The 20839-nt window shown below is 40.2% G+C and overlaps 1 protein-coding gene across 25 annotated transcripts in view; it reads left to right on the top strand.

Moving 5' to 3' along the window:
* Trol (terribly reduced optic lobes) overlaps window positions 1–20839 on the top strand; it is a 188264-nt gene that overhangs the window by 158959 nt on the left and 8466 nt on the right. For 19 of the 25 annotated variants that reach the window (XM_072018746.1, XM_072018726.1, XM_072018723.1 and 16 more), the window contains 24 exons: window positions 345–458; window positions 5468–5575; window positions 6137–6274; window positions 8885–8989; window positions 9666–9803; window positions 9881–9940; window positions 10088–10102; window positions 10585–10812; window positions 11063–11200; window positions 11410–11658; window positions 12022–12907; window positions 13237–13361; window positions 13446–13626; window positions 13713–13923; window positions 14170–14310; window positions 14380–16189; window positions 16317–16613; window positions 16976–17115; window positions 17186–17366; window positions 17796–18056; window positions 18490–19029; window positions 19241–19655; window positions 20172–20319; window positions 20504–20780. In XM_072018746.1, the coding sequence (XP_071874847.1) occupies window positions 345–458; window positions 5468–5575; window positions 6137–6274; window positions 8885–8989; window positions 9666–9803; window positions 9881–9940; window positions 10088–10102; window positions 10585–10812; window positions 11063–11200; window positions 11410–11658; window positions 12022–12907; window positions 13237–13361; window positions 13446–13626; window positions 13713–13923; window positions 14170–14310; window positions 14380–16189; window positions 16317–16613; window positions 16976–17115; window positions 17186–17366; window positions 17796–18056; window positions 18490–19029; window positions 19241–19655; window positions 20172–20319; window positions 20504–20780 (6906 nt within the window). The remainder of the gene's footprint in view (window positions 1–344; window positions 459–5467; window positions 5576–6136; window positions 6275–8884; window positions 8990–9665; window positions 9804–9880; window positions 9941–10087; window positions 10103–10584; window positions 10813–11062; window positions 11201–11409; window positions 11659–12021; window positions 12908–13236; window positions 13362–13445; window positions 13627–13712; window positions 13924–14169; window positions 14311–14379; window positions 16190–16316; window positions 16614–16975; window positions 17116–17185; window positions 17367–17795; window positions 18057–18489; window positions 19030–19240; window positions 19656–20171; window positions 20320–20503; window positions 20781–20839) is intronic. The other 6 variants (XM_072018724.1, XM_072018729.1, XM_072018739.1 and 3 more) reach the window with 3 other exon arrangements.

A 20839-nucleotide genomic window follows, 5' to 3' on the forward strand; every position in this document is an offset into this window, starting at 1 on the left:
GGATTTTATTGGAGATATACGTGAGTACTTTTTCCATTCCTGAACCAACGGACCAACGTGTACGCAAAGGACGTCGAAGAGATAGGTGGTGACGGAGTCATATACCTCTTTCAAAAATTTTTACACGTAACACCACAGAATATTAGTGTTGTTGCTTATAATTAAGTTTTAATTAAATCTGGTTTACTAAAAAGAGAAAGACGTAATAGTTACCAATAGATGGTAATTAAAAGAGGGCATATGAACTCCGTCGGTAAGGTCATTTTTCTCTTATGAATTGCGCGCCATTGCACGAGACGCTCTAATGGAAAATCACCTGACCGTTTTTTTGGGCATCGTTGTAGTAAGCGAATGTCCGGGTGGAATGTTTCGATGCAACGACGGATTGTGCCTGGACAGTAAAAGACGTTGCGATGGTCGACAGCATTGTAAGGACGGCTCGGACGAAATCAACTGCCGTACGGTCGTCATTTTTTTTTATTTATTTTTCTCTTTCTTTTCTCTCTCTCTCTGTCTATTTATCTGTCGATCAAGGCCGATTTGCACTGCAGGCTGCAGTATCGATGGAGAATCGATCTCATGATCGACGGTCGATACGGGAGAACTTGTGGGAATCCCCTGAATAAATTCATCTGCCAATAGTTCTCATTTTAACAATAAAAATAGAAACTTAACTAAGAATACAACTTCGATTAATCTATCAGTCGATTCATTCTTCTATGTTTTGAACAATAAAGAAGAAACGAAAAGGAGATTCTTTGTCTTCATTGCTTAGAATTAAATGATGAAAACAGAGGGATTTTGCTTAGTCTAGTTTATTTGTTTGGATGTTGAGAACCACTGGCATGACCCACCTGCGCCCTATTTTTCATAATGCGAGAAGCATAGTTTGTGCAGAGAAACACCCCCTCCTTTTTTTTTTGCAACCGCGCTCCCTCATTTTTTGCCAATTTATATTTAGGCAATGGAGTACCGCCGCACGATGGTATCAGAAAAACGAGAACGAGTTTTAATTCAGAAAAAACAGCGCGTGGCAGGATATCTCTGCGCAGAGAGCTACAATTAAACAATCACGCCAGAGCCCATCGATCGCAGTGTCCAGCCTGTAATGCAAATCAACCGACCTCTGGACCCGGTTTCTCTATTTTCATTCTCTCGTCTCTTCCTTTGTCTTTTCAATCTCCCCGCCTTTCGGAGCTAAATCTACGAAATCGCATCTTGATAAATTATTCCGCGGTTGGATCTCGACATTTTCCCGGGACGCCTCGCATGAAGAATTATTCCTGAGGAAAAAATGGAAGCTTTTCTTTAACACGTTTCTCTAACGCTCATCGTTTCTTCGTTTTCAGCTATACCCCGTCCTGCACACTGTCAAATTTGCAGAGGACTCCCACCTCGATATCCACGTACGCAGGACAATTCCCTGTAAAGAATTTTGGACTTTCACCAACTCATAGTTTATTTTAATTGATATCGCAATTTGAAATTTTTGGGTTAAGCTGTGTCGTTTCATAAGCAGACCGTGAATTTTTATGCATTTATAGGAAATTTAAAAGTGCAGGATTTAACGAAGTACACGTAATGTTATGAAAAAATATTTAAAATATCCAAGGTATAATGCTTTCTATAATGCTTAATAGGCAAAGCAATTTTTATCAAGGTTCTACTTTTTTAACTACCTTCTTAGAAATATGAAAATAACGTGAAAATTCGCAGTTTACTTATATCGCAGACTATATATTTCAACCTTAGGAATCAAATGACACACAGACTGAAAACTAAAATTAAAATTAAAATTATTATAGTTTTCTCAAAAGTCGTACGATACACGCAATTCTTTCAGAACACAGCTTACACCTAAGAAGCTCGAATTGTAACAAATTCTCTTGTGTCTTCCTCGAGACTATCCAAAGAGAATTATAGATAAACGAAGTAGAAAGAGATCAAGGAACGATTCGAAGGAAATAAATCGAAGTGAGAGTACCGGTTTATCTGATGGATACTCGAGGAAACAAGACGGAGCGTGAAAAACGAGAAGAAGCCATCGAATAGAAATCGATGCGTACGGGGAATCGCGGGGAGAGCCCTCCACTTTTGCCTGGTCGCGCGTCGGTCTTCAAGGCGGCAATTAAGAAGCTGTAACTAATGCCAGCTCGCTCTTGTCTGGCCGTGCAGAACCGTTAATCTCGTTTCCGCGTTCCTATCGACCGTGTTTCGAGTCGGACGTTGACTGCCGTCTCGGCTTGAATCGCGACGCCGCGACCAGGGGGCCTCGTCATCGAGGATGAGGCTGTCCATTGGGGCTATGGAATCTACGAATTGTCCTCTGAATAGAGATATATCAATGCTGGAAACTTTTCACACTCAAAGATAAATAACAATTAACGATGGATCTAAAAAGACTTACGATTGATATTTGTGATAAAAAGTTAGGTTATGTAGGTTGTTAGCAGTGGTGGGTTTTGGTTTTCATGTAGGGCGATTCTTTGGGCAAAAATGAGAAGAAAAGATGCAGTGGAGGTTCCTCGTAAGAAACTTCGTTTTGAGAGAAATTGAACTTGAAAGGCATTGCGCTCTACGGTACTCCAGTGGTTCTCTTTCCATTTTTTTCATAATACGATCTTTGCTGATGTAACGTAATTAAGCTTCCTAGTCCTTGCGCAATTAATTCTTCCCGTTTGGCAACCAATTCTTGAGATGTATCTGTTTTATTGAATAATATTCATATGCTTGATCGAGGATACATAAAAAGAGTGATTAGTTTCGAATAAAAAATTGTGAGTAGGTATTATTGCAGAATCAAATGCGTAAATTGTAACGGTAGAAGACTGTGGTAAATTATCTCTGGTATATTGAAATGTATCCAGGTTAAGAACCACTGGAGCCAGCTACGCTAAAAACACGTACTCGCGACCGACTTTCAAGTCGTTTTTCTTGAAAACAGAAACTCGGGCGAAAAAAATGCATCGTACATTTTTGACTCGTTTTTCCATGAACAATCGCCCCGTTAACTCACCCTGCATATTATTTTACATTCTATATGAAAATGGCCCTTAAATGGATCCCACAGGAAGCCATTCCAATCTTTAACGTCAGAATGATATTTAAGCAGAAATCGTTGGTTCTCCTGTTAAAAGTGAAACAGTTATTATTCCATCTTTTTCCCTTATAATATTCATTAGAACTTTTGAATGTATCTATGTGAGAATAATATGAAAAATTTTATTTCATGTAATTTAGCTCTCTCTGTATGAGCACGTGCCCTTTTGTAGTCTCGTGTAATTAACAATTACGGTATCTTTGTATGTTTCAGCTCTACACCCACCCCCACCCCCCTTAAATCTCGTTCTAATATTCCGACCTATTCTAATTGATACTATGGAAATGCAATTGGACGCTCTTATGCAAACAATTCTCTATCCTGTTGCTCGAATTTTCACTCTGTCTCTCACTTTCTTTCCATTCTTGCCACTCTCTCTTTCTCTCTCTCTCTTTCTCTCTCTCTCTCTCTCTCTCTCTCTCTTTTTCTTTTTCACACACTGGTTGTTTTATTTTTTGGTCTTCTCTTTCAGCACAGGTTGCCTGACCTTGATATGTACATACCTCTTCCACTCTCTGATTGTATATACATATACATAGATATATATATATATATTTATATTCACATTTATCTATATATCTTTCTTCCATTCTGATCTATATTAGATTGTAAGTCTTGCACAGCGCACGTACACAGGATTCTAGGATTCGACAAGTCGCCAAACCGGATGAGACTTTCGTATTTCTGTACACACTGGTGTCGAGGAAAAGTTTAATAGCGAGATATTCTTCGTTTCAGCGGAAAATTTTCAAAGGAATTTTCTACAATTAAGTCTCTATAATTTTCAGTTCCTTGGCAACATAGAATGAGTTAGAAGGAAACTTTTGATCGATCCCAGTGTATGTGCCCCTTTCTATCTATTTCTCTGTATCTCTCTCTCTCTCTCTCTCTCTTTTTCTCTATCTGTCTCTGTCTCTTACTTACTATATGGTACACCATAGCCTTAGATTTACGAGGCATCGCCTTTTGCCTAGATCTTTCTGTTTGATAACGTTTAAACGTTCCTGTAGCTTTTGGAAAGTACGTTACACACTCTGGCTCCCTAGGGAGAACGTAGTTCACGGAGTTATCGTGCTGCATAGTAGAATTTTCCTACTTACCACTCTTCCAATACACGCACATCCCACGGAGTAACAATGGAAACTAGTCTTTGGTCCCGTTTACCAGTTACCAGAATCGATTCGGGCATGATTAATCGCGAAATTGACAGCATCGATAAGAGTAACAAACTACTGATATCCTCTTCCGTTGAAATCACTAAGATACGTCGTTCGACTTTGAATCAGTGAATTTGATTTCTATGAAATTATTAGATTGACGCGCACGAAATATTCTTTCTCGAGAGTTTCACTTTAATAGATTAGAATCATCCATTAAATTTTGATAATATGATCAATTCTGTAGCTGCGTGAATAAAGGACAAATTTACTCTGAATCGAGTATTCTGTGTTTGAGAAGATTATGAAGATATGAGAATTTCATTATCGGTCTTGATAAAGTAAGTACCCCAAATTTGGAAAAGTGACGTGAAAACTGCTGAGAGCAGGAAGACATCTTCTGTTCCACTTTGGATAACTTGAATTCCTGAATTCGTAAATTATCTTACGAGGATACTTCGTTCCAAGAATTGCTCGATTCTAAAACTGACAGTAATTATAAATCTACAAGAATTAATTAAAACTTAATTAGACGTTTGAAAAGTGCAATGATTGACGTGAAAGTAATTTTCGTTCGAGTTTACCAATCAAACATATTAATTAAATTCAGTCTTCAACAAACTATAATATCATGTAATAGATGCGAGACCTGATCTGACCTAAGAAAAGAGCAAAGAGAAAAGAAGAAACAGCAAATGTAAAGTTCCATTGGTACTCCAATCGATTCTACGAATTACTATGTCTAAACGCGGACGGTCAACGCGATCACGACACTATAGAGAGTTCCGCTATGGGGATCAGTGTACATGTGCGCTCCTTAAAACGTCGCATGACAGCCGGCAGTGTGCACGCTGTTTGTTTGACGGTTTTATCTTTATTGGTATCTCGACTAGGACAGTCTATCGATCGGTTAATTACCATGGGCCGCTTATTCGACCATACTTTCTCATGGAATTCTGCCACTGGACCGTGGAGAATCGATCGGAACCTGTCTATGTACATTTTTGCTCTGTTCCAACTGTCCAGTCGAGTTTCTCTTTCTTCCAATTGCTTGGGATAATGTATATGGCATTATGGGGGTCTTTATGGTTCTAGGGAAACGAGCATACTGTCTACTTCTTTTCTTTTCTCATATATTTTTTCACAGTTTCTTTTGAATATTTCTTGAAAAATTACCATTTCCCTCGTTAACTGTCGCCTGTTTTTTCAGAATGCCCCAACGGTGAGCGACCTTGCGACAACGGTGTGTGCATCAACAAGAACTTCTTCTGCGATAACAACATCGATTGCCACGATGGTAGCGACGAGCGCGACTGCGGTAAGGATTTCAGACCATTTCCGAACCTATTGCCAAAGCTTTTTTCCCATGTTCCAATGATTCTGCCTCCCTCTCTAAACCCTAAGAACTTTGCAAAAGAACTCTGTCGAACTCCACGAAGCCTTAAAGAATTCCAGAAATTGTTGTACAGCTGATTCCTAGTAACAATTTCTATAGAAACATTATTGTACACTAATTCAGTCCTAAATAGTTCGAAGAATTTAACTTCTCTTGGAACATCAGTTTCAGCTAATCGTCAAACTCAAATGGAGATCGTAACCTTCTCCTTATCCAAGCTCCAAACTGCTGTAAAATCTGTATAAAAGAGTCTCGAAGCTGATAAAGCCTCGAAACAATCTGAAAGTTGACGAATCCTTGATCCACGGTAACAACCCGGTGCTGAAAACCTCAAAAAGACTTTGGCTGCAGAATTCCAGAATACTCGACGCTTCTATCCCAACCAATGAAATAAACATAACTTCCTGACTTGTAGATAAATATCTATCCATAGCGATCCGCGAGAAGTAATAACGAAAATGATAAAAATATTTCAAATTGCAGACAACGTGGTGACCCCACCAGCAGAATGTCGCGCTGACGAGTTCACGTGTCGCGATGGAACGTGTATTCCGCAATCCGCTGTCTGCGATCGACGCCCAGATTGCCCTCACGAAGACGACGAGGCGAACTGTCATCAAGGTAGGTGCACAAGATGTCTGTAAGACAGCTTAGGACGCTGAAGGGAAGGAACTAGACAGGAACACGTGTGCACCGGCTGAAACGTATCCTAGACGTCACATAGGGAGACGTAGTCTGACCCAAAGTGGGAGGAAAAGGCTGCAGGGACCAGCTAAGACCTACACTGACCCGTTTGAACATCCTCGAAACTGACTCGTTCCTTGAGAAACATATTGACAGATTTGACACTTTAATTCGTTTCTCTGATCAAAGTTCATTTGCGTTTTACGTAATAATTTAACGATTAATATTAATCAATTAATGGGATTGAAAATACAAATTGTGAACTTCTTTTTTGTAGGTCTATAATTCTTTGTTTCAAAGATAATCGGGTGGCTTGGAATTTGTAAATGATCATTTGATTTGCAAAATTGCGCCAGTAATATTAGCTCAAGTATGCAAAAGAGTGTTGTAGTATTTCTGAAAAATGGTTGGAGGAACTTAAATACTTTAGTCTGTTCAAGGAGAACTTCTATCGCAAGAACAAATTACATCTTACAATCAGAAACACGTTTCTTAAGGTCCGGTTGAGTCTGTCGAGGATTTCTGATGTCTGACCGTGTCGTGGCCGTTTCCACTGTCTGTACATAAGCTCTATTCGGTTCTGCACACTTGATCCAGTAGATCACGCAACGCACCAGGTGCACACGCAGTATTTGGCCGTGACACCGTGTCCACCGCCTGCTAGAGGCAACCAATTGTGCCGCACCGAGTTTGTACGTGCACTGATTCAGTCGCAAGTGGCCCAAATTGTACAGCAGACTGACAGGAAATCAAACACTCAACTGAACCAAAATTACAGCAAACTAAATTTCATTATCTGTAGTATTAACTGGTGTAATCATAGAGGATCTACTGTCAGTTTGTGGTGCCCTATAAATCACTCACAAAATATCGCAAATAGTTGATCAGACGATGACTGTCTCTTCCTTCAGAGACAGAAGACTGGAATCGCAATAGTAAGTAGTTGCAGGGTTAAAATTCCAAGACAGAGATGGACGATTGGTTAAGAAACAGTTAAAAGAAAGGAAGAGCCAGGTGCAAGGTGGTTTCAGTTTCGGTTACTTCTAGGTAGAACCACACTGGTGGGACTAACCCACGTGAACCAGGCTAGCAAGGATTACAATCCGGATTATCAGGCGCCAGCTAATCTGAGCACTCCGAGGAGTTGTGCTCCGGATGATTTTGTTTGTGCTGATGGCACTTGCATCCCTGAAACTCACCACTGCGACCATTTCTACGATTGCCGCGACTTTACCGACGAACAGTATTGCTTCGGTTAGATCACTGGCAGATCTTGATGATCTGCTGGCGTCCAATCCCCTCAAATTCATTTCATTTCAATTTTTTCATTATCTATTCAGTTGTGTTACAGTCAGTTTCTTTGATCAAATAGCACGTGCTTTACAACTTTTATTTAATCAGTCACTTCTAAAGAAAATGAAATAACGTAGCTATGTTTGATCGATGATCAAAGGAATCATTTTGTATGCTTAAAAATAATGGTCAATTGAAAACAAAAATAACGATGATTCTTGAAACTTTGACCAAGAAAAGATGCGATCGCTTATCCAGGAATTGTGAAATGTGTCGCCTACATTGCTGACAAAAATAATTTAATTTGTAACTGTCAATCCTCGGTTCTTTTTTCTGCTTTAACATAAATGATTTTTAGTTGATTCTAATAAGGATTTCATTGGAACCCTGGACGCCCCAGATTTTCTAGACTCTGCATTTTCTTTCAGTTTGTGTTAGCAGCCAAATAGGCAGTGTGTAGGTTGTTCGAGTAGAGACTTGAGTGAATTCTACTCAACTCAGTCACACGTTCAACGCATCCCTGTGTAAATTATTAGTGCATCCGTTGCCTGGTACAATCTGTTGAACATCCCTGTTAATACGAACCTAGCGTAGATCCTGTTATAGCATGAGACATAGTTTTTGATTTGCTAGAGATAGAAGGTACATATACCTGAAGTGATCGATCGTAGACTATGTTCTGAGTGTTGTAGAATAGTGCAGCAGTTTCTAGTTTCGTAGTAATTTATTAACGAGCATACACAGAAAAATGTACAGTGGAAGCCTTAACCTTCTGAATCTGATCTCGTACGATAACACGAGTTGATTATTTAATTTGGTTTCTAATTTACCAACTTAAAATCGAGATATTGAGATAAAAATTGAAATGGAAAATTACCATTGGGATATTTCGCATATCATTCCATTTCTACTTTATCATTCCTCTGTTAATTGCAAAAATATCTATGATCAAGTTTGACCCGATAAGTAAAATGTTAAACTCACAGGCGATCAGTGTGGAGGGGTTAAAAGTGAATTTCTCTCGCTATTTTTCTGTGCCTGCCAGTACACGTGTACATATACCGATCATTTTATGTCTGTTCTTAGCATTTTTAGGTACTGTTGGTGGTCCATGCTCTTTTTCATTCCTTAGACCGTTACTTAAAGAGTAATAGATCCTTTGTGCCTCGTTCAAACTTTTTCACGATCACACGATCGTTTTTTCAAGACAAAGTTGTTCATTCTATCAGTTACAATACATCGACGTGTTTGCAGGCTGTGGCAAGGACCAGTTCCAGTGTGCGAATGGAAATTGCATCAGAGCTGACCAACAGTGCAACAATTTCATAGACTGTGATGATGGATCTGACGAAAATTGTGGTAAGGTTTTCATGCTGTTTCTGGCTAAAAAGAAGACCAGAATGGGAACAATGCAAGTGCGGTTTACCATATTCCTTCGACACAGTCTTAAAAATAGGGCTCCTTTATATTCCTTATTGGCCAAAAATAGCCACTAATCGATCGTCTACGTCTACAAATCGGAGTGGAGTGAGCAAACTAGGTGGAAACGATATAGTACACTCGTAAAATTACCGATGAGCTAAAGTTTATATATCTGGAGTGCCAAGATATAAAATGTAAAGTTGAAGAGGCAAGGCCCTCAAGTTCCTTTCAGGAGCGAGCAATATTTTCTGCCATTAACCGTTCCTTCGAAAGACTTTTCTTCAAAACTTCAGCAACACACTTACCATCGAGCATAAAGTAATAAGCGATTTAATATCGTATAAGCTTGCTTTGAATGTTAATTTGAAAATCATTTTCACAATCCAAGATTCAACGAATCTAAACTATGGTCCTGGATACGATTGCATTAACGAATGGTCTCTTCTGAGTTAAATTTACGATTATACCATATCGTTCTCATTCTATAGCATAGTCTTATGCTGTACCATCTCTCTGGTATCAACACCTTTTTATATTCTTCCCAATTATTAACGTTTCTAGAATATTATAGAAGGTATTTTACATTAATATTCTTGCACGAATTTTTTATTAGATCACAACGTTCTCCTAGGGTCTAGCAGTTGCCCACACGGCTATATTGCGTGCACCAGAGACAAAGATTGTGTTCCTCAGTCCTCTCTCTGCAATGGGGTGCCAGAATGCAGGGACAGATCCGACGAAGAAAATTGCTGTATGTAACTAATTCTAAGTTTAATATTTATTATTTGATATACTTTATCATGATCATTTTCCACCTGCTTCCTCTAGATGGAGAATCTCGTCGTCTCAACTTGAAGACTTATCCAAGCGAGCAACTGATCAAAGAAAGTAAGTTTAGTGGCAACAAAAGAATAATAATCGTATTACACAGTATTTTATGTATTACACGTAGAAATGTACGTATTATAAATTAAGCAGATCAACTATATAAGAGATTAATACAATTTTTGATTATCTTTTTCTTGCCTTGGCCAGACCCGCCGAAGCAAGGTAAGATTTTTACGGACAGCAATCGCAAGTAATGCTACGTAATTTTTTTTATTTATGGAACGTGATTAATGACTCGTTGAAATTGTGGATGATCATCTAAGAGGACCATTTTATTCATTCATAATTGTAATACCAGAATCGTCTATGTCTGCGAGGAGTTTCGTGTTATTTAATTTACAATTGACGGCAGATAATTGTATTTCATAGTAACGTGCATGCGAAAAGGATATCTAAACAAAGACAGTTACTTTACAGCGTAATATATATTTTTGACAAAGCGTTTCCCAAGAAAAATTCCACAAACAACACCGCATATCATTACATGTTCTTTGTTTCACTCACACCAAACAATAAAAACAATAAAAACTCTTCTCATAACATAAGCTTCTTATGGGAACATTACGATTAATACAAAACAAGTAACACGTAACGTCGAAAGGCAGGAGTCTCTTCGGATATTACATTATTATTTTATAAATTAGGTCGTGAGGTCGTATTCCAGTGCCGTGACGAAGGTCTTCTTCGAGCCAAAGTGCGCTGGCTACGAGGAAATAATCTGCCTCTGCCTCCTGGAAGTCGAGATGTCAATGGACGTTTAGAAATACCAAATATCCAACTGGAACATTCAGGAGTGTATATCTGCGAAGCTGTTGGCTACCCTTCGTCCACGCCTGGTCAGCAAGTGAGCGTGTACCTCACTGTAGAAAAGTGTACGTGTTTTGAAATTCAAAAAAATTATTCCTACTTTCAATTGTTTTATAGGCCTTTTTTCCGAAAGTTCCTCTTAATTCTGCCACAGCCCTCTGATCTTCGTGTCGTCTAATCTTACTCTTCTTTTAGCAAGAATTGCGTTTAAATAAATTGGCAGAATTAAAACAAGGAATTATTCTTTCGTGATATCTTCAAATTTGTAACAACAACAAGTGTAATTTCGATTCATCACTTTTGTTCTCTGTACAGTCGACCCGCCACCAACCAACAAACCCCACGCGTGCCAATACGACGAAGCCACCTGCAGCAACGGTGAATGTATTCCCAAATCATACGTGTGCAATGGCAGACTGGACTGTACCGATGGTTCTGACGAGATGCGTTGCAGTAAGTCATCATTCATAGACGTCAGACTGCGAATATTTATGCAAGAACCTGATTAAATAGAGATTTGATTCACCTATTTTATGAATATTTTATACACGTTCTTTGTATATTTGCATCTTCGAATCTCGTTTAAATGTATGAAGATTCATAGTCTGACTCATACAAGGTTGGTCTCTTCGTTCTACAAGAAAATTCATTACATCGAATAGGTCCACACGGTTGCGAACCAAATCAGTTCCGCTGCAACAACACAGAGTGTGTGAGCAAAGTGTGGCGCTGTGACGGTGACAAGGACTGCGCCGACGGCAGCGACGAAGAGGACTGTGCTCCAAATGCACCAGGCACTCCCTGTCGCTACACGGAGTTTGCCTGTGGCAGCCACGATCAATGTATACCCAAAAGCTATCATTGTGATTTGGAGAGGGACTGCATAGACGGTAGCGACGAAGTAGGATGCTGTACGTGTTGTCTCTTTATTCTTTTACTAGATACAGTAGCCGCTTAAATTTCAGTTGGTTGGGAGAGCAGATTGTAATACTTGCGATGTATGTACTTCCGAGCTCCTCGACAAAAGGAAGAATAGAGATGAGAATAAACGTGAGAGAGACTTAATATTTCTCATTTACTCACACTATATCTATGTATCGTCTTTGTCAGTGAGTTTTAGTTAAACTGAATTCCAGACACTGAGTAGTAGGTAGCAGTAGAATATTCGAATTCAGGCGAAATAGTTCTGTTGGAATTTAAGCGGGCACTGCTATTCTGAATCTGTAAAGAATTTGATTTAAGCAATAGCATTTTTCTTTTTTCGTGTTATTTAGCTCCAGTTTATATAGTGAAACCACCTCCACCGATGATCATTGTGTCTCAAGGAACAACTTTAATGATAACCTGCACAGCGATTGGCGTGCCCACTCCCGAAATCAGCTGGCGTCTCAACTGGGGCCACGTTCCTCCCAAATGTTACATGACATCGATAAACGGAACTGGAACTCTCTCCTGCCCCGATATGCAACCAGAAGACCAAGGAGCCTACTCCTGTGAGGCACTGAACAGCGCTGGCTTCGTAATTGCCATCCCCGACGCCATCGTGATCGTGAACAAGACCGGTCCGGAGATCTGTCCCAAGGGAACGTTCAACTCTGAAGCTAGAAGCGCAGACGAGTGCATTTCCTGCTTCTGTTTCGGAGTCGCTACCCAGTGTCACAGCGCCAACCTCTTCACTTATCACATTCCACCGCCTTTCGACCGCCACAGTATCGTAAGCGTGAAAACTCAACCGGATCTTCAAATTCTGAACGACATCACCAGACAGGTGCAAGCTGTGAGAGGTATAGGTCGAGATGGAGTGCAGCTGTACGATTCAAACCAACTGACACTGGATTCAAGAGAGGAACAGGAAGTTGCTTACTTCGTCATGCCTGAGAACTATCACGGAAATCAGTTGAAATCCTACGGTGGCTATCTGAAGTACAGAGTAACCTATAATGGAACTGGCATACCAAACACCGCGCCGTCGGTTATTCTGACTGGAAATAATTATCAACTCTTGCATAAAGGAAAGCAAATAATAACGGGTTACGATAACGAAGAGACTGTCAGGTTCTTCGATGGCGAATGGTATAAGCAACAAGGATGGGCTGAGGTTCCTGCCACCAGGGAAGATATCATGATGACACTGGAGAACGTGGACAATATCTTGATCAAGTATGTGAACCAGTTTGATCTATTCAAAACCGATGACCCAGACGTTAAATTGTGCCTCTCCAGTGACTGAGGACCGGCGTTTGGATCATTTGTTTGTACCAGTTATCAATACTGCGAATATTTATGCAAGTTCATACTATTATAATACTAGATAGACAATTGCTTTACTGAATATATTTTGGACCTTTTTTCTATATCATTGCACTATATGCATTATATGCATTCTGTACATTTTTGCACTTTCAAATTTCCCACAAATGCATAAAATCACGCAGTCTAGTTTATTAGCAAATTCTCAGATCGAAGTTGACAAAAGAATTATTTGTTAGAGTACAGTATGACGATTCTCCGTACTTGGATGTCCGGCTCACTAACATAGTGATGGATACAGCTGATGTAAGGAATACTGGACTCGGATCGGCCTCTTATGTGGAGGAATGTGAATGCCCTATAGGTAAGTATTAATTCGATTTACTGAGACCGGTCAGATTTTTCGAATCTATGTTCAGAATGATTACGAAACACAATATTTATATAGGATACAGTGGCCTGTCGTGCGAGCAATGTGCTCCAGGATACGAAAGACGAGAATCTGGTCCTTGGCTTGGTCAATGTTACTTAGCCGCGCCTCCTGGTTGTCCTTTGGGATATTATGGAGATCCTGCGAGGAACATTCCTTGTCAAATGTGCCCTTGTCCACTCACCAATCCATCCAATCAGTAAGACAATGCCATTAGTAGACTACGAGTATTCGTCCGCTAAGGAATTATGTTACAACTATTTGCTTAAACTTGCTCTGAAACAGGTTTGCACGCACTTGTCACCTCGGATCTGATGGTCAGCCGACCTGCGATTGTCCAGCAGGATACATAGGTCGTAGATGCGAACAGTGCAACGTTGGATACCGAGGAAATCCTCTTATTCCAGGAGACATGTGTGTTCCCGAATCTTCTTGTGACCCTGACGGTAGTCTCAGTACAATCGCGGATCCTAACACCGGCAGGTGTCGATGCAAGGTATTAAACTTTAAATTTCTTGGTCTAGAAATCCAGTATACGTTTGTGAAAGGGTAGAAAATTACTTGCTTACTTAAGTTATAATAAGTTTGTATGACGTGCTCAATGTTGTTTATGCTGTCGTTTAATTTGGAAATATTTCTGCTCTGTTCAAAAGTAAGTACAGGAGGATAAAGAAAGAGAATTAGTACTGGAACGATTTTGGATAGATTTTGATGCATATGGTATTAACGTATTGGTTTTCAGCAATACGTGACGGGTCTTACTTGCAATCAATGTAAGGCGAACACGTTCAATTTGGCATCGAAAAATCAATTTGGCTGCATCAGCTGCTTTTGCATGGGCATTACCGACAAATGCGTCTCCTCCAACTGGTACAGAAACGACGTGAGTATATTTTACGTTGTAGTTAATGAAAAACCTACAGGATTATCACGAGACGGTACTATTTTACAGATTCGAGTTTCGTTTACCAATTCTGTCAGGGACTTCTCTCTCATCGAATCTAGAACACCAGATAGTCTACCAATCACAGACGGTATTCGTTTGGATACAGTCAGCCGCGAGATCATCTACAACGAATTCCCTAATCGTGGAAACAACGACGTTTACTACTGGCAGTTGCCTAGCATTTTCCTTGGCGATCAAGTTACTTCCTATGGCGGCAACCTCAAGTATACTGTTCGCTATGTTCCGTCTCCAGGTGGTCAGAGCTCGAAAAACAACGCTGCTGACGTCGAGTTGATCAGCGCCAATGACATCAACTTGCTGTATTTCTCCAAAGAGTCTCCTGAGCCAAATACTCCTCAGACTTTCGTCGTACCCCTGTTAGAACAATATTGGCAACGCAACGATGGAACACAGGCTGACAGAGAACACTTGCTAATGGCCCTGGCTGACATTCGCGCGATTAGGATCAAAGCCACATATACTACCCACACCGATGAAGCTGCTTTGTCGTTGGTATCCCTGGATACAGCTGAAAAGTACAACACAGGTCGAGCAAGAGCCGTAGAGGTGGAGGAATGTTCTTGTCCAGTGGGTTACAAGGGACTATCTTGCGAGGACTGCGATGTTGGATATACTAGAGGTGGCGAAGGTCTCTATCTGGGTACGTGCGAGCCTTGCTACTGCAATGGTCACTCCAACCAATGTAATCCTGACACGGGAGTATGCGAGAACTGTGCTCACCACACCACTGGCGACTTGTGCGAGTTCTGTGAACCAGGATACACGGGTGACGCGACTCGAGGAACTCCTTACGATTGCACAGGTCGCGAGGTAAACCATACTGATTGCAACGAAATGGGTTCGCGCAGCAGCTTGTACATTGGTGACAGATGCGATTGTAAACGAAACGTCGAGGGACGTCAGTGTAACAGGTGTCGTCCATCTACGTTTGGATTGTCCGCAGAAAATCCGGATGGGTGTAGCGAGTGTTACTGCAGTGGACTGACCGATCAATGTCACGAGAGTTCCTTATACGTTCAGCAGATTCCCATGTGGGTATACGACAATCAACACGGATTTACTCTAACCGATTCGACGAGACAGGAAATCATCGACCACCGTGATTTCGAATTGAACTTAGCTACGAACGAAATAGGATATCGTTATCCGGATAGCAGACGACGCAGCTTGTTATGGTCCCTGCCGCCCATTTTCACTGGCAACAAGGTTAAAAGCTACGGAGGAAGTCTGACTTTGACTCAACATATCACTGCCATTCCTGGGGCTCAGAGTTATAAAGATCAAGATATTATCCTAATTGGAAATGGGATCACGTTATTCTGGACGAATCCTATTGACATCCAGCCTGACGTTCCATTGACTTACTCGGTGCCATTCAGGGAATCAGAGTGGAAACGTTTGACCACCGAGGGGCCTCGAGTCAGCTCCAGGACCGATCTAATGACTGTGCTCTCTAACTTGGAGGCGATTTTGGTTCGTGCAACCCACAGCGAAGGAATGAGAGCCACCTACATTAGCGATATAAGCCTGGACACAGCCGTGGAGCATCCAACTGGCAACAGAAGAGCTGTCCAAGTGGAAGTTTGTCGCTGCCCGACCGGATACGTTGGAACATCCTGCGAGTCTTGCACAACAGGTTACTACAGAGACACTAGCGACCGATCCGTCAGCTACCTGGGCTCCTGCATCCTGTGTCCTTGCAACAACAACGAGGAGAGCTGCGAGATGACGCACACCGGCCACGTGAAGTGCCACTGCAAGCCAGGATTCGTGGGCCAGTATTGTCAATACACTGGTACGTATGAAAGAAACTTCGAAGTACTTATTGTCAAATTTATTGGAAGCTTGTCAGGATTCAAGAAAATTCTCTAAAGCAATTTAAGATGAGGGAGGTATTAAATGAAATATTTTGGATCGGTTAGATGGGCTGATGGTAAGTCTAACGCCAGTGACGAGCGTGTTAAAGGCAAATTCGTGGGTTCTGTTCACATGCAGTTACAAGTCCCCACATCCATTTTATATCTATTTCTCAATGACTCCGTGCGACGGCTGGCCACTGACCTCGTCCAGTATACCACCAGGGCCCATTGAAAGAACTACTAATGGATCGTGGAGGAGCTGGTACGTTTATGTCCAGCAGAATCCTTTCAATGTAATATGCTGCATCGTGGACGATCATGGAACGGAACTGATCAAAGTTATAACGACGGTCACGCCAGGTTTGATGAGCCAAATTAAAGGAATATTCGTGTTTGTCCCTGGAAGGGTGGAACATCATGGTTTCATCTTCATTCGTGTTTTAGTTTAGTTCATTATTGGATATGATTGTTTCCTTTAGTCACACCTACGAATCACGTATGTTCACTACTGACTACTTCATAGATCTTCTAACTTTTTGACCACTTTGATTGTTGGTCTGATCACACCTTGGTTGATGGGCTTCTTGTATCAAACTGAGTGTAAAATGTCGGATTTGAACAATTAAGTCCTTCTTCATAATTTCCATTTATATGTTTCTATGTTATATGATCGTAGGATTCCAAAGACTTGCTTCTTTTAACTTTTATGGTATTTCTTACAGAAGGCACAATATCGACCACCACGACAAGTCGTCCACCCGTAAATCCACCAAAGATTGTGGTTTATATCAGAGAACCCGAGTTCCAGATCGTTGAAGCTGGAGGCACTGTTAGGTACCATTGCTTTGAAAGAACGGACAATGTAAGAAAAATAAATAAATTATTTGGAAAGATATGTACGGTGGATGTATTAAATATTTCTTGGAATACAGGGATCTTTGCACATCAGATGGGAAAAAGAAGGTGACGAACTACCAATAGGAAGAAGTATAGACGACAAGCGTGGTTTATTGATCATTCGAGACTTGAAAGTGTCTGATAGCGGCATTTACATTTGTCAAATCAGCGATGGAGTGCATATTGGTTACAAGAACGTCACTCTCACTGTTGGAGGTAACATAAAGAGAATTTGATCACTAAGTAATATTCATCTTCGTACATATTTTATTAATATTATTAAGTATCGTATAATTCACCCGGACGCAGCTTTCCCGCGAAGTTTGCTGGACATTCCAGGTACACGAATCTTAGCTTAAATACCAGTAGTAATAACTTAACTACATATACAATGCTGCAACGTGTTACAGCAACATACAATGCTACAATAAAATGTTCTATCTGCGTCTATACTTAGGTCTAATTTGGCAGATGATACATAATAAATAAAATAATGATAAAACTACCAATATTCCACATTTTGAAAAGTGAGAAGATGCCAGATAAGGCAACAGTCAATTAATCAGAACGACATTAACACAATACATTAATTATCTTGATTTCATTCGGATAATTTTATTTTCCTATTTAAACACTCAAATCTAGTTCCACCAAGGGTTATCGTCGAGCCATCATCTTTACAAGTAATGGAAGGAGAACCAGCGGAATTCCGGTGCGAGGCAACTGGGAATCCCCCGCCACGAGTCGAATGGATTCGTGTCTATGGTCCCATGAGCCCGGGTATAGTGGTCAACAATGGAATTTTGCTCCTGAGATCTGCTTCGAAGTACGATGCCGCCGAATATAAATGCGTGGCGAGGAATAACGTTGGCGTGGACGAGAGAACTGTCATTCTTCATGTTGAAGGTACCGTTGACCGTCATTCCATCATTGCTTTGATATAATAAGAATATTCAAGAAGAATATTCAAGAAGAATATTTATAAGAAATAAATTGAAGCCAAAATCAAGCCAGTTTATTATTAATAAATTGTCGAATATGAAAACTACAGGAGAAAAAGTTACAAATAGTTTTGAAAATATTGCTTGTCATAATATTCAAATATTGAAGATATTTAAACATTGCTTTCTTTAATAATTGTACCTTTGATTTTTACAAATCTTTGTTACCTTGTAAGCTGTTTTCAAGAGATTTGTGGTTTTGCATCTAACAATCTTTAATTGTAGAATGATATTAAAATTATGAAATTAACAAAAGTCAGCAAATACATTTTCATTGACAGTTTTAATATTATGCTATAAAGAAAATAGTCGTTACAGGATAATCATTCTGTCTATAGGAAAATCCATTCAACCCATAACACCACCAACCATCACCCCGTCACAATGGTTCGGCCAACCTGGAGAAACGATCGTGATAACGTGCGTGACATCTTTAATAACGAATCTCACCTGGTCTAGAGAAAGGAACCCACTACCTCACACAGCCAGCCAACGTGATGGTGTCTTAACAATTGTAAATCCTACTCCTTATGACTCCGGTATCTACGTCTGTACGTCGACCAGCTACATAGGAGTGACTAACAGCACCATCAACATAACAGTAACATCTAGAACACCAGCGCCGTTTGTCAAGGTGACGCCTGAGAAACAGACCGTTCCTCAAGGCAACATAGCTGAAATAAGGTGTCTAACAAGCAGAGAACCCGGTGAACATATGACGTGGAGCAAGTATCTTCAACCGCTAAGCTCTAATGTACGACAAGTAGGAGACACTTTGAGAATTGTCGACATCCAAATTGCTGACAGGGGTATATACGTGTGTCGAGTCACTGGACCAAGTGGAACTCACGAAGCTAGCGCCATGATCGAGGTCGAACGTGAGTAAATATTAAATTTTCTGTTCCCTACCACATATCACTGCTTTAGTAAATTTTTGTATGTATATATCTTTGTATAATGACCTTTGACTCATAGATGAATAAATTAGAATTAAAATTAAAATTTACTAATTGTATAATCTATTCACACACAAGCTTAAGAATCGTTTAGGAACAACTTTTATTTCACTGTTTGGACTTGTTTAAACAGGCAGGGAACCTCCATTGGTAGAGATCTATCCCAAGAATGTTCCTCCAGTTACTCTGGATGGATCCACGGATCTCCAATGTCGAGCTACTGGAATCCCCATGCCAGAGTTACATTGGTCTCACGAATCTGGTCGACCATTTCCTCATAATATTAAACAACTTCCTGGTGGCGTTCTGAGACTAACCAACATCACAGTCAGCGATGGTGGATCGTACGTCTGTACCGCTATCAACCCCGCTGGAACGAATTCAGCCATGGCATACATAGAAGTTCAATCCATGCCTGTCATCAGTATATCGCCCCAATCTGGAATGCTGCACGTGAGACCTGGGGATAGGGTACGACTACTATGCAGTGCAAATGGATTTCCAGAACCTTCAGTTACTTGGAGTAGACATCCGAACGTAGTATCACTGTAAGTTACTTTTTAAAAGGAAAATTTTAGAATTAGACTGCTGATTTTTATGTAACTTCATATCAGAACATAATTAAAAAGGTAGAAAGTTATAGGAACCTTGGTAGAAAATAATTTTATCTATCAAGAATTCTAAAAATCATTATGCGTATTATGTATTTCGTTACAAAGTGTGTCAAGAAAGTAATCGGACTGTTACTATGAAAATATATATCTGCAAGTACCCCAATATGAACTTTATTCCCTCTAAAATATTCTTGAGAAACTATACAACACCATAAAATTATCAGTTCCCGAGAAACGACATCAATCTCATTACTTTTCTGACATACTATATGAGGTAAACATGAAGTAAAAGTACAAAGAACAGTACTAGGTATAATATTTTATAGATGAAACTACAGCATACTCCTTTAGTTGCGTTCATGAAAATATGAATTTGCATAAATACTCGCAGTCTAATAATAATAGTAGAAAGTAAAAACCAAAGGTAACCGCTGGATTTTTCTGCAATAGTACAACCAATGAATTGGCAGCCCCTCATCAGGCCGTTTATGAAATACACTCCGCTTCTTCGAGTGACGAAGGTTCATACATCTGCCATGCAAGTAGCAGAGTAGGAACTACTGAGGAACGAGTCTATATCAGAGTAGAGGATATAAATGTACGTGTTCCTATAATTGTTCTGTAATTGTACGTGTTCCTTGTTATGGTATTTTTACAATAGCTCACAAAAATATTTAAATACTTACCACTTGAAATCGTTCATTTGTCAGAACACGTATCTACTGTAACCATAGCTTAAGAATATGGTGAGTATTAATAAAACATTGAAATATTCGTTGTAGGACGGAAATGATAACGCTATACGAACAGACTACCTCAGGATCCCCGATGGCGGCAAGGTGGAAATGCGTTGCCATGTGCAGGATTCCGATGGACACAGAATTTATCTGGATTGGAGAAGGGCGGACGATAGACCTCTGCCAGCTGGTAATTCCGTTGACAATGGTGTACTGATCATCCCTGTCGTGGATAAAAGCGCTGCAGGAGAGTACGTTTGCACTGGGAGAGACCTAACTGGAAATGTTCTCTTCAGAGCCACATCTGTCCTTGAAGTATTATGTAAGATCTTCGATCGAGCTTTGTCTTGCTTACATAATATGAGAACAGAAGTGGGCTAA

The sequence above is a fragment of the Bombus fervidus genome, chromosome 15, assembly GCF_041682495.2.
Source record: "Bombus fervidus isolate BK054 chromosome 15, iyBomFerv1, whole genome shotgun sequence".
NCBI lineage: Eukaryota > Metazoa > Arthropoda > Insecta > Hymenoptera > Apidae > Bombus > Bombus fervidus.